General features: G+C 42.0%; 1 protein-coding gene across 1 annotated transcript in view; it reads left to right on the top strand.

The window, feature by feature from the left end:
* The window catches only part of LOC107728187 (DNA damage-binding protein 1-like), a 32,490-nt gene that overhangs the window by 9,054 nt on the left and 8,436 nt on the right, over positions 1–15,000 (top strand). Inside the window, 9 exon segments of the mRNA XM_016538286.1 lie at positions 1,181–1,344; positions 2,626–2,733; positions 4,917–5,124; positions 5,222–5,329; positions 5,332–5,458; positions 5,531–5,701; positions 5,802–5,911; positions 8,428–8,597; positions 9,485–9,612. Of these exon segments, the coding sequence (XP_016393772.1) occupies positions 1,181–1,344; positions 2,626–2,733; positions 4,917–5,124; positions 5,222–5,329; positions 5,332–5,458; positions 5,531–5,701; positions 5,802–5,911; positions 8,428–8,597; positions 9,485–9,612 (1,294 nt within the window).

Below are 15,000 nucleotides of genomic sequence, written 5' to 3' on the forward strand. Positions count from 1 at the left end.
CTGTAAACAAAGCAGAGCTGTGCTTATGAACAGCAATAATAGTGTTTCCTTGGTTACCACTGTAAACAAAGCAGAGCTGTGCTTATAAACAGCAATAATAGTGTTTCCTTGGTTACCGCTGTAAACAAAGCAGAACTTCGCTCATGAACAGCAATGATACAGTGTTTCCTTGGTTACCGCTGTAAACAAAGCAGAGCTGTGCTTATGAACAGCAATAATACAGTGTTTCCTGGGTTACCGCTGTAAACAAAGCAGAGCTTCGCTCATGAACACTACTTTAATATGCATCGTTCGGAGGCAAGATGAGAAAAAATTTTTTTTTAAACTTTTCTAAAGACAGTCAGTTCCCCTCAGAGATACATTCATATAAACTACTACTCCAATTGTATCATGATTTGTCTGGCATCTCAACCGATTTGAATCGTCACATATTTTAATCGATTTTCAACCGGCCTGCGGTTCATCGTTACATCCTTAATTCACACCAACATGATTGTTCAGCATGAAAATTCACTGTTTTTTTAACATACGTTTTGTTCCAAAAATCATGATGTGGTGATCGAGCCACAGGTGTGAGGCTGCAGGTGATCACAGCTGATATTCAGACCAACAGAAACGACTGCGAGTGTGATATTACTAATGCAACACTTCAATAAACAAGACCTTCATGTGACTAACTTTTTCAGACTGAATTTTGCCAACGAAAACCGTTTCAGATGAAGTCAAAGCAGAATCAACTGGAGCAACATGCAGTGTTTCTGTAGCTCAGACAGTAGAAAGTGGTGATAACAGCAGAATGCTTTGGGTTTAGTGTTCGGGGAATGGATGAACTGATCATATGTACACCTTGAAGGAAATGTCTGTCTTATTCATAAATGAAAACACCCTGAATGAATCATTGTTTCTGAACAAATTGAGTGTGTGAATGATTCAGTGACTCTAGGACAGTCTACTGGTGTAATGATGATAAATCCCCAGCACTAATGAGCACAGACTGACAGTCTGTCTGAAACAGTGCTTCTATATCAGCACTCCTGTAACGCTGCTGGAGCAGTCAAAGAAAGACCAGAACTAATGGTTGTGTAATATAAACTCGAAGCATCAGTGCCAGCCTTGATCAGGACTGGAGCTCAACGGCTGTGATGTGACCGTGATAAGGGTTGTGTGTGTGTGTGTGCAGCTCTACAGAGATGGAGCATGAGGTGGCGTGTCTGGACATCACTCCTCTGGGCGAGAGCGCAGGAGAGTCCAGCATCTGTGCTGTGGGGCTCTGGACCGACATCTCAGCCCGCCTGCTCAAGTTACCCTGCTTCAGCCCGCTGCACAAAGAGATGCTGGGCGGAGGTGAGACGCACGCACGCACGCACACACGCACACACACACACACTCACAGAGATACACACTCACTCACACACACACACAAACACACACATGTCTGGTTTGCTATCCTTGTGGGGACTCTCCATAGGCGTAATGGTTTTTCTACTGTACAGACCATATATTCTATTGCCCTACACCAACCCTACACCTAAACGCACACACACACACACACACACACACTCACAGAGACACACACACACACACACTCACAGAGACGCACGCACAGACGCTCATGTTCATGACACTACACACACACAGAGGTGCTGTGAAAACATTCCCCAGAGAGAAGCTTGAACAACACACTTTCTCTTTCCTTCGCACTTTATTTCTATTTATTCACCTTTGTATAAGAAGCTTTTATAAAGCACTTTTCCCAAACTCAAGCTGAAGTCTTTGAGACATTTCAAACAAAAAACATGGTACGATAGTGCGAGAGCCACACTGCAGCACTCAGGCTAATGGTAATGGTCATGTATGGTGTCACGCGGGACATGTTCCTGCGCTCTGAAACAGTCTTCAGGTCTGGATCTGATCCTCTTTCAGCGTGTCGCTGTGGTCAATGACACCTATCTAGGTCACGTTCATACAGACAGAGAAATCAAGACAAACCACGCCATCATGAGCTGGCTAGAGTTCACTCGCTGGAAAACACACAGCTACAGTTGTTGTTTAGCTCAAATGATCAATTCGAGTGTTTAAAATATCTCCACATATATCAGGAGCTTGAGGAATGCACACTTTATATCCTATAGTCCCAGTGAGGTGTATCAGAGCAGTGCTTATTCCTGCATCTTTACCCTTTGCAGCTCTTGAGATGCATGTTATAAAGGTAACGGCACCTATTTAGATTGCTTTTATTAGTAATTGAATTAACTGTCACTTTTCTTTGAAAGATATTTCTGTTGCTGTGTATGATTAATGAATGAAAGTGTCTGGAGAAGCCTGAGCGTCAGACGGTCATGAAGTGTGCAGTGTGAATGTATTTCTGCTGTGCTCAGGGTTAATGCTGGATATAGTTAGTGTAAGTGAGTCTTAAAATGTGCATAATGTAAACATATCTGAATAATGTTGGTACTCCGTTTCCTATATGAGATTATAGATTCACAGCGTGTTGTGAAAGACAGTGCTGTTGTTTTGATGCCGTTTGGTGAATGAATCTGAAGAGCGTCTGAAGCATGAATGTGTTTGCTGAGCTGAAGAACATGTCACATGTCTCTCACTGACCGCTGATCGTGTGTGCTGTAGAGATCATCCCTCGCTCCATCCTCATGACCACGTTTGAGGGCAGTCATTACCTGCTGTGTGCGCTTGGAGACGGGGCGCTTTTCTATTTCGGACTGGACATTCAGACAGGTGAAAGCAACACACACACACACACGCTCTCTCTCACACACACACACACACACACACACACACACTCACTCACAAACACACACACAGTTAACAACCATCTACTCCATCGGTTCCTCTGAGCACTTTGGGGAGGATAGTCAACATGACATCTAATGGACTGTTTACTTTATTAACATGTTTCTGGTCTTGTGAATGATTCATTAGAACACATTATGTACAGTAAACGGTCAAATGTTTGTTGCAGGATTCAAGGATTTTTTTCTATAGAGGTTCCGGGTTTTCTTGTCATGTTGAAATTTTCCACTGGCCTCACCACATAAAATGTTTTGGATCCATGTAACCTTTTATTGTGATATAATGGCACTTTTCCACTGCATGGTACGGCACGGTACGATTCGGTTTGGCTCACTTTTGGGGGGTTTTGGAGTTTTGGACACGAGACACCAGAGCCGCTAGATTAAAATCATCACAGCCAGCGAAGGATCAAACGCAACTGTCTTTTGAACAAATACAACTGTTTTGAACGAGCGCACCTTTTTTAACAACCAAAGAATGGCTGTTTGGTGGTGTGTTGAGGAAGTACAGACGTTCCTCTCGTTGACAGCCGAGGAGCTTGATGGGTGATGTGTATGATCCTGCCCACTCTAAAGCGGTACTAAACTGCAGTGGAAACGCAAACCCAGCCGAGCTGTACCACACAGTGGAAAAGCTCCATAAGATTGGTGTGATACCAGCATTTTAGTTAACAGTTACCAATTTCACAATTCTTGATTCTAATTTTGATACCACAGCAAAAACTAATGTTGCTCAAACGTCATTAAAGACAAGTAAACAGTAATAAAATAAGAACAAGTAAACAAATTACTCGCTGTCAGCTGGAGTGTGTGTGCAGGCGTGACGTCTGACGCTCTCTCTCTCTGCAGTGCTGCATGCACATCAGTTCCTGCAGAACGAGTATGCATTAAGTATGGTGTCCTGTAAGCTGGGCAGGGATCCTGCCATCTACTTCATCGTCGGCACTGCGATGGTGTATCCGGAGGAGGCGGAGCCTAAACAGGGCCGCATCATCGTCTTTCACTATACAGACGGTAACCATCAGACACACCCCTGATTATTATCCACAGAGTTATTAAATGTTTCTCTAGGTGTTTCTACAAACACTGTGGCTATTTCAATGATGAGTGTACTTTGTTTTTTACACATCCGCTAGAGTATACATGCAGTGTGTGTGATGCAGGTTTCATCCTCATCATTAGAACAGCTCGTCTCAAAACCGAAGCATACTTTGAGTCTCCTCAAGCTTTTACCATTTCATATTAATATAAACAAAACTGCTCAAAGACCCACAAAACAATAGCAGCTTCGATTCAGAAGTGGTGTATTCTGCGTGACGTTGCTCATGGCTGTTTGCGTTGATGTGTGTGTGTGTGTGTGTGTGTGTGTGTGTTGAATCATGGGGTGTTTCTGGTTTTCTGTATTTCCAGGCAAACTGCAGACGGTGGCAGAGAAGGAGGTTAAAGGTGCGGTTTACTCCATGGTGGAGTTTAATGGTAAACTGCTAGCCAGCATCAACAGCACCGTGAGTTTCCTCCCATGATGCTGTGTTTTGAACGAGCGCACCTTTTTTAACAACCAAAGAATGGCTGTTTGGTGGTGTGTTGAGGAAGTACAGACGTTCCTCTCGTTGACAGCCGAGGAGCTTGATGGGTGATGTGTATGATCCTGCCCACTCTAAAGCGGTACTAAACTGCAGTGGAAACGCAAACCCAGCCGAGCTGTACCACACAGTGGAAAAGCTCCATAAGATTGGTGTGATACCAGCATTTTAGTTAACAGTTACCAATTTCACAATTCTTGATTCTAATTTTGATACCACAGCAAAAACTAATGTTGCTCAAACGTCATTAAAGACAAGTAAACAGTAATAAAATAAGAACAAGTAAACAAATTACTCGCAATAGCGCAAATAAATACAGTAGAACAAATAAATTAAACAGTGCTTCAAGGTTTTCAGGCATATCTAGCTCTTTTTACTCGGGTAAGAAATACTAGAGATTGAATGAAGTAATGCATGTATATGTTTTGTTGCAAAATTCAAGTTTAATTGAGTTTTAAGAGGCTTAAATTCCAGTCACACCCTAAGCTCTTAGTGTCTGATGTGGTGTGTGTGTCGTTCTGTGCAGGGGTTTTGAGTGAGCGTAAGAAGGTGACTCTGGGCACTCAGCCCACGGTTCTGCGCACCTTCCGCTCGCTCTCCACATCTAATGTGTTCGCCTGCTCCGACCGGCCCACCGTCATCTACTCCAGCAACCACAAACTGGTCTTCTCTAACGTCAACCTGAAGGAGGTCAACTACATGTGCCCACTCAACTCTGAGGGATACCCCGACAGGTAGGACACGAGAAAGATCAGGCCTGTTCTTATCAGCGAACACATCTGTAGTGAAAGATGGAGCGGTGACTTTGATTTCCTCTTCCTTCTGTCACAGTCTGGCTCTGGCCAACAACAGCACTCTGACCATCGGCACTATCGATGAGATCCAGAAGCTCCACATCCGAACCGTTCCTCTCTACGAGTCGCCCAAGTGAGTGTTTGAATCATGGGGTGTTTCTGGTTTTCTGTATTTCCAGGCAAACTGCAGACGGTGGCAGAGAAGGAGGTTAAAGGTGCGGTTTACTCCATGGTGGAGTTTAATGGTAAACTGCTAGCCAGCATCAACAGCACCGTGAGTTTCCTCCCATGATGCTGTTCAGTGTAATGGGTTTCCTGTGCGGCGCTGACGTCTGTGTCTCGACAGGTGCGTCTGTACGAGTGGACGGCAGAGAAAGAGCTGAGGACGGAGTGTAATCACTATAATAACATCATGGCCCTGTATCTGAAGACTAAAGGTGACTTCATCCTGGTGGGGGACCTGATGCGCTCCGTGCTGCTGCTGGCCTACAAACCCATGGAGGGCAGCTTTGAGGAGGTGATGGCTGCCGCCGGGAATTCTGGGATTCATGCGTCGTTTCAAGTTATAAGAAGCTGTTGTGGTTCTTAATTTCCTCTCGCTGTTTTCATTTCCTTAGATTGCTCGTGATTTCAATCCTAACTGGATGAGTGCTGTTGAAATCCTGGATGATGACAACTTCCTCGGAGCGGAGAACGCTTTCAACCTGTTCGTCTGCCAGAAGGACAGGTAATGGATCGAGTGGGAAAGTGTGATCGGTGAAATCCTGGTTCAGTCGTAATCCACGTGATCGTGAATTTTGCATGAGGGGGACAGATTTCACATCTGGTTGATAGCTCCAGTTCGTCATGTTGAGCAGCAGAAAGCTGCTTGGATTGAAAGTGACGTCTGAAGCTGTGCTTCATTCACTGCATACACTGATGTGCCTTAAAGGGACAGTTCACCCAAAAATGAAAATTACCCCATGATTGACTCACCTCCACATCCGAACCGTTCCTCTCTACGAGTCGCCCAAGTGAGTGTGTCCTCCGACAGGAACACATCCAGACTGCAGCTCTTAGCTTTGCTGGAAAGACTTATCGCTGCACTAACCCAGGGATGTCGATGATTAATCGCTAATTACAGTTAAGAATTTATTAGATTAAGCTTATCATGTGTCATTGTGTAATTATGAGAGCAAAGCTGACTGGAGCTGTTGCATTTAATTCATGCTCACTACACACACACTCCCTTGAAATGCTGGAGTATGATGTCATGAGAATCGTGCATTTACTTTTAAAGTAAAGATGTGCGCTACAGACGCATGATTGTGTGTTAAAGTACAGCACGACGACAAGCATGCTGTCTTTTTTCAGTGCTGCTCTATTTCTAATAAATCCAGCCCGTCAGCTTTTATTTAGTGGCCTGTGTCATTAGCAGGAACTTACTAAAAACATGCTTGTCTCTCTGAGGGTTAAACCGCTGCTGAGTGATCTAATGACACATTGTAAAGGCCAAATAAAACCATGTTCAAACTGCTGATATTCATGATTTAATTTGCTATTGCCGGCTAAAGCGATGGGAGTCTTTAGTTAATAATCAGCAGACTCAGTCAGTGATGGTGTGTGTCGTTGCAGGCGAATCTGCTATCAAGAGGTGTCTCAGTGTTTCGGAGTTTTGTCCAGTAGAGTAGAAATGCAGGACACCAGCGGGACCACAGCAGCCGTGCGGCCCAGTGCCAGCACACAGGTGTGTGAGAGTGAGTGAGTGAGTGTGAGCATACATGTGAGAGCGAGCGTGCGTGCGTGTGTGTGTGTGAGTGAGAGAATGAGTGGGTGTGTGAGAGCGTTTGTGAGTGAGTGTGTGTGTATATATGTATATATATATATATATATATATATATATATAGAGAGAGCGAAGCTGTTGTGGTTCTTAATTTCCTCTCGCTGTTTTCATTTCCTTAGATTGCTCGTGATTTCAATCCCAACTGGATGAGTGCTGTTGAAATCCTGGATGATGACAACTTCCTCGGAGCGGAGAACGCTTTCAACCTGTTCGTCTGCCAGAAGGACAGGTAATGGATCGAGTGGGAAAGTGTGATCGGTGAAATCCTGGTTCAGTCGTAATCCACGTGATCGTGAATTTTGCATGAGGGGGACAGATTTCACATCTGGTTGATAGCTCCAGTTCGTCATGTTGAGCAGCAGAAAGCTGCTTGGATTGAAAGTGACGTCTGAAGCTGTGCTTCATTCACTGCATACACTGATGTGCCTTAAAGGGACAGTTCACCCAAAAATGAAAATTACCCCATGATTGACTCACCCTCAAGGCATCTTAGGTGTATATGACTTTCTTCTTTCAGATGAATCCAAGTTATATTTAAAAACGTCCTGACTCTTCCAAGTTTTATAATGGCAGTGAATGGCTGTTATTATTATCCAATAAAGCGCATCCTTCCATAATAAACAGTGCCTCACACGGCTCCGGGGTGAATAAAGGCCTTCTGTAGCAAATCAATGCGCTTTTGTAAGAAAAATATCCATATTTAAAACGTTATAAACCGTAATCTCTAGCTTCCGCTAGCTGTCGTACGTTCACAATAGAACGGCGTTTCGGCGGATGATGTAGGACGTCGCCGTAGCGTTAGCTCCGGTGAAAAGTGACAAACGCAGAGGAGAGAGCAAAACAATACGCTGGTCACGAATTAGAAGTACAAAACAAGAATATAAAGAAAAATGTCGGAGGATTTTGATATAAGCCAAGAGGAGACTGGTTTTCCTTTGCTAAAGTAAGAAAACTTTGCTTCCTTTGCTCCTGTAAACAAACGTTGTTCTCGTGAGACTAGCCTGTTCTCACCGGAGCTGCAACAGATCTGACTGCTGCAGCCTAGAATTAAACCGCTGGTCTCGTCTGGTCAGAGGAGAACGGCACACTATTTCCCTGTTTAATACTGTAAAGCTGCTTTGACACAATCTGCATTGTAATAAGCACTATATAAATAATGGTGTGTGGCACTTTCTACTATGGATGGATGTGCTTTATTGGACTTCTTTTGAACTACTGAAAAATAACAGCCATTCACTGCCATTATAAAGCTTGGAAGAGCCAGGATGTTTTTAAATATAACTCCGATTGGATTCATCTGAAAGAAGAAAGTCAAACACACCTAGGATGCCTTGAGTCAATCATGGGCTATTTTTGTGTGAACTAACGCTTTAAGGGAAGTGAAAGTGTCGTTGAGGGTTGTTTGGTTGTGTGTCCTGCAGCGCGGCGACTACAGACGAGGAGCGGCAGCACCTGCAGGAGGTGGGTCTGTTCCACCTGGGAGAGTTTGTCAACGTGTTTTCACACGGATCTCTGGTGCTGCAGAATCTGGGCGAGAGCTCGACGCCGACACAGGGCTCGGTGCTGTTCGGCACAGTCAACGGCATGATCGGTGAGCTTCTGTCCGTTCACTCGCACAGCAATCCTGTAACGCCGTCATGCTGTCATTGTTCAGCCTGCTCCAGCGGCCGGCCGCGAGACTGAGCCACAGAAGAAGATTTAACTGTTCTGCTGTATCTGTGAGGACTGATTTACATGTGTGTGAGATGAAGAAACAGAGCGAGACGTGTCCAAATACAGTGCTATCAAGAGCTGTTTGTCAGGAATGAGGTGAAGCAGAGTTTAGTTGTTAGCTGTGGAGCGGTTTTGCGTTCATATCAGACTCGTTATGAAGAATCTGAAGCAGCTTTCCTTTGTAACGCCGTGTCCTGACTCCACGCGACGCGACAAGATTCCAGCGACAAGCGATTTGTGTGTCCACAATCAATCAAGTTTATAATCTAACTCATAAATATTTAACCTTTTTAACATTATTAAATGTACATACTGAGTGACTGATACCATCTTTTTTTATGGAATACACTCGTCGGTTAGCAGTAATTTCACAGTTTTAATGTACATGTTTGCTTTAATTTATTTTCAAGATCTGAGGTAAACTATCTGTTGTTGTTTTCAGTATGGCAATAAGCTCACACAAAATTATATTCAAACTCACATTAGACACCGTTTAAATTTGAATAAAGCACATAATCACCTGAGATTATCACTGTCATATAGTTTATATGATGCTGTTCCATCCACAGCATCACGGAAATAGAAACCGTTTCTGAATTAGAAATGTTGCATGTCGCCGTCGCGTGTAGTTAGGACACGGTGTAAGATTTCCAGAGATATTCAGCTGAATTTCCAGATAAACTGCATTATGATCTACCTTGATGTCATTACTGTGATGTTGGTTGTGTAAATGTGAGTTTTGATGATGATTTTTGTGTGTTTGAGGTTTGGTGACGTCGCTGTCGGAGAGCTGGTACAGTTTACTGCTGGATCTACAGAACCGACTCAACAAAGTCATCAAGAGCGTCGGCAAGATCGAGCACAGCTTATATCCTTCAGCAGCGGTCAGAGACGTGAACTCACACTCACGCACTCTCTCTCACACACACACACACACACACACACTCACACTCACACATTCAGCAAGAAAAGGTGCCTGGACTTTATTAGTCAGTCACTGGTCATCATGTTTGTGATCATCTAAACACATTTAAGATGTTCCAGCTGTATTAATATGTCCTGTCACACACACTAAATAAATATTCAACTCTCAGTTCCATTGATTCAAACATAAAGATGCATCTGCTTCAGTTGTGAACCTCATTATCTGATCTGTTGTTCAGACTCGTGAACCAGAAACTGCATAACATAAGCTTCAAGTCTTCATGAAAATGTTCTTGCATGTTTTGTCAAATCTGAAATCTGAACTCTGAACTTAAGTCCATTGCAACTCTTCAGTTTGATGGGAAACTCCACAAACATTGCTGCTGTTTCAAAACTAAGTTGAACATGTAACTAAACGACATATAGTCCTATTCTAAGATGGGTTTTTCTTAAACTGACTACAGTACATTTGAAAAGAGTTTAAGGATCATTGGGTGTTATTTGTGTGGAGCGGATTGAACCCAGAAAAGCTACTGAAGCAGAAGCAGCTTGAGACAGACAGGCGAGAAAGGACGAAGGCATCTGTCCGTGTGGAGTTATTGTGGCTCTGATGTTTTAGATTGAGGCGCTGCTGCAGTGTTTGATTTCTCAGGTCCATCTGATGATGTTTTACAGCAGCGTGATTGATTCGATTAAAGATGCTCCTGCTGAGATATTTTCAACAGACAGTGCTCCATTCTGTTGATGACTAGCAAAATTACACTCTTGATTAGGAATCATATTTAAATATTGTAATTGCAGTAAAGGAGGATTTTTCACATTCAGGTGTTTCATATAAACGCACTGCTATATGCAATCGACTTGAGTCTCAACTTTGTCTCCAAACTAGAGATTTATGAACTAGAGATAAATATTTCCTCATATCATGACTAGATTAAAGCGAGTGTCTTTCACACTGTTGCCATGAGATCGTGTGGGTGTTTTATTGCAGAGGAAGAGAAATCAGGATGAATTATTGATCAGAGAACGGAAGAAAGACAGAGGCTTATTGTATGGAGCCAAATCATCATTCGTGTGTGTGTGTGTATCTATGCATTTATGAATGTGTTTGTGTGTGTGTGTATGTATGTATGTATGTATATATGTGTATATATGACTCTGGACCACAAAACCAGTCATTTCAGATTATGAATAAATAATCTTTCCATTGATGTATTGTTTGTTAGGATCGGACAATATTTGGCTGAGATACAACTATTTGAAAATCTGGAATCTGAGGGTGCAAAAAAATCTAAATATTGAGAAAATCATCTTTAAAGTTGTTCAAATGAAGTTCTTAGCAATGCATATTACTAATCAAAAATTAAGTTTTGATATATTTACGGTAGGAAATTTACAATGTTCAGAATGGAAAACTAAAAGAACTACAGACTGAATATAAACCCTACATACTGTATACTTACTAATAAAAAAAATAGTATTTGAAACCGAAAACATTAACCAGTAATAAGTGTTTCAAACAGGACTGTGTTACTTTGTCACATGACCTCATTATTTTGCACATCAGTGTTTATCAGGGTTGATTTATACTCTCGCTGTGGGCTTTTGTGAAGTCCACTGGTCTCCCTGAAACATTATTTAATCGAAGGGGAGACCGTGGAAAAAACATGACTGAGCTAGTAGTGGTTATCGCTGTGAAAGTGCAATGTCGAGTCAGTATTGCATCTGGTTATTGCACACAGACAATCTGCTTCATAGTGTATGCTGCGACAGCAGTAACCGTACATTAGTGTCTGTTCTGAACATTCACTTGTTCAGTAAGATTCTCTTGATTTACCAGACTTGTCTGATCAATAATCTGTGCATTAGTTTTGTTTTTTGCATCACTTACATTTTGCTGTAGTGGGTATATATTTACAGATCTGAACATACAGAAAGTGTGTAAACATATAGTGGCCCCAAAAGCATCAGGACACAATTGACACTGAGAACATGAGAATGTCATTGCAGAAGATAAAGCAAGTGTCATTTATTTAAAGAGAGCACAAGCACACATGAACTCATTTTGTTAGCAAAATTCAATTCGAATTACACAAAATGGCAAAAGGCGACCAGAGAATATAAACACAGAGTCTTGTTTCATTTTCATCATCAGATAAATCTCGTGCTGTGCATTAAACTGAAAGCTGAAATGCTGAATCTGCAGTAAGACTGCAGTGATCGCGTCACATCCGGCCGCTGAACTGCATTCGTCTAATGGATTTATGAAGGCAGTATGTCCTTCACTGCTTGTGATTTCCGTGCCGTGACCGTTGAGCTGAAAGATGACGTTGCATCTGAGCGTGAAATGCATGTTTCTGGACAACTTTTTCAACTTTTGATCTTAATTTCTTGTGAGAAGTTAGTATTGTAGTTGCACGAGGAGTGATCGAGCTTTCTGACACAGCCGGTCTGTCGAGCCTCAGTATCACATCAGAACAGTTCATCCAGTGTTTGATTGCCATCTGTCCAGTGTGTGTTTGAGACACTGAGATCAGATCCAGCATCCCACACCCTACAGACGACAAACGATGGGAAGATGGATGGATGGATGATATTTAATAATTCCTTCAGACCAATTCAATCTCAACGAGGGTTAGTAAATGTCCCAGTGAGTCAAACCGTTTGAATCAGTTGACCGAAGGGATTCGCTCAGTGTCTCTTTCTGTAGATACAGGAGTACATCATTACACCAGTAGGTGGCGATCAGTCATTTTGTTAGAAGTAATTGAATGAATCACTCATCAGATTCACTCCGAGACATTTCTGACAGAAACAGATCTTAGTGTGTGCATGTCTCAGATCAAATATAAACTGTGTTTCAATCATGTGTGCGTATGGTCATGTTTGATGAATGGGGAGTGATGCTGTGTGCTTTACTCTTTCAGTGCACAGAATGAGATAGTCTCAAACATTTCCAGGCATCCGTCACGCCTGTGCTTCAGCGCCGTAATGCACACGGACCGTCGGATTGCGCATTTGTAATGCACAAAAACAGCCCTGAGCCAGACGTTCATCCTAAACCCAAACTCACTGTGACTGTAAATATTCTGACTGTAATTAAGAGAAGCTCCGCCTTGATGCAGTGATTGACAGGTGTGCAGTTCATACAGTCACGCTAGCTTCTCTAAGCCACTGAATTCTGTTACATTCTTCCTGAAATATCACGAAAATGTAACTTTAATTATAAGTGTAAAGGCTTTGGAACAATAGTGTTGCTGCCCTTACTGCATTGACAAATGAAATCGTAACACGTTCAGTTCGATATATAATGCTAGCAGTACTGTAGTGTTGGAAATGGCAAAGGAAAATTACATAAATGAATTCTTCTCAATTTTGTACATATTTATTCCCATTATGTCTCATAGCTATAGGAAATGTAAATCCAAATACAGGAATATATTGACATTTTACATTTTTTATTTCTAATTGAATTCAGTTAAACGCTTCCATCATTTTCAAGCGAAACATTTCACAAAAAGAAGCTTGTTAGTTTAAAAATGATAAAACTATACAAATAGTGTTAAAAATGAAGATATTAGAGACTCGACCGTGAGTTTGCGGTGGATCTGTTTGGGCAGATTGAGTTTTAAAGGGATCATGAACTGCCTCTGCTTGTTATTTTGTACTGTTCTCTGAGGTCCACTTATAATGTTATCAAGATTTTTACACCAAAAAAACATAATAATTTAGAAGTGATAGGCTATTTGCTGTCCTGTTTTGACCCCTCATCAGAACGCTGTTTGAGTAGGTGTGGTGTGGAGGACTGTAGAGTAAACGCCCACTGCTGTGATTGGCTAATAGTTGTGTGCGATTGACAGTCTACATTCCTCACAGATGGACGCTGCTGTGATTTAGGTTAAAAACGTATACTCAGTTCAAGTAAAACGATCTGTAATAATAAACAAAGCAATAATGATCACGTAATAAACAGTTACTCACACTTGTGTTGCGACATTACTGTCGGATCCAATATAATCGCAATATAGTCTTTTAGTTTCAAACTTTCTGAAAATCCCGTGTCGAATTGTGCCTTGTTTGTAAACGAATCTTCAAATCTAGTTTGAATCTAAACGAAAATGAAGTGAACAAAGGACAGAGTTCTCATTGATGCGGTCTGGATCTTCATTAAAAATAAAGTTAATTCACTCTTTCCTAACGTTGGGATCAGAAGGAAGACAAAGCAAACTGTTTTTCCCCAGCTTGGCACCGCACTGCGTCTTGTTGTCTTCAGAGCATCTTTATCTTTTGGTTTCCCTCTCTCTTAAACACTACATATGCAAATCGGTGGGCGGGGCTAAACCGGCAGTTATGTAGAATCGGTGGGCGGGGGCTAAACAGGTAGCGGCGTAGAATCGGTGGGCGGGGGTTAAACAGTAGATTCGGTGGGCGGGGTTAAACTGTAGAATCGGTGGGCGGGGGCTAAACAGGCAGCGACGTAGAAGCAGCCACTGATGATCTTCTGTGGAGGCGGGGTTTATCCACACTATTACATCATAGTTTTTAATTGTTTTTAATAGTACAATGACCTCTTATATGTCAAAATAAAGGGAATTTTAGTTTCTCAGTTCACGACCCCTTTAAAGATTTGTTTGGACGTTTTATTCTGTTTTGGTGGCACAGAAATGACACGCATTGTGTTCAATTCTTGAGCCCACAATCAATCCCACAACATTAGTCTGTGCTTTTGCTCTTTTACTGAATCAGCTCTTCCTACATACTGTAAGTACTTCATTTGCTCAAGTAAAATGTGTCTGTTTTATTACTTTTTGTTTTAAAGACTATGCCAAATAAGTCAAATATACAAAAATGTGATCTAAAATCTTACCTTTTAAATCTATTGAGAACTCGCTCTGAATAAATATAAACAGCGGTCGTTCATTTCACGAGTATTAATATGAAATTATACAAATATAAAATTAGTTACTGGTCTCCCTCTTTAAAATTGCTGTATTTTCTTCACAAATGGACCAAAAAATAAACTGTCCATTACATATTCACAATAAAGAGCCGTTTTCATTCTTTCAGTTGATCTGGATTATAAAATCATGTTGTAAATAGCAGTGTGTTAGCGAAACATGACGACTGATTGCTACAGAAGTGTGCGATGAAGAAGCAGGTATGTGTTTGGTCCGGTTCCGCGTCTCTATGCGTAGAAGGTCTCCACTTTCACGGCGTGACAGAATATGGTCATGGAGAACACCAGCCCCAGGATCTGCAAACACACGTAACGATCACCACTGAGCTCTCGTGTATGGACTGCTGTGATGTGAGCGTTCAGTACCTGTGTTAGAGCCGTACACAGAGCGAAGATCCAC

This window comes from Sinocyclocheilus rhinocerous, unplaced genomic scaffold (genome assembly GCF_001515625.1).
Source record: "Sinocyclocheilus rhinocerous isolate Xijiao unplaced genomic scaffold, SAMN03320098_v1.1 scaffold367, whole genome shotgun sequence".
NCBI lineage: Eukaryota > Metazoa > Chordata > Actinopteri > Cypriniformes > Cyprinidae > Sinocyclocheilus > Sinocyclocheilus rhinocerous.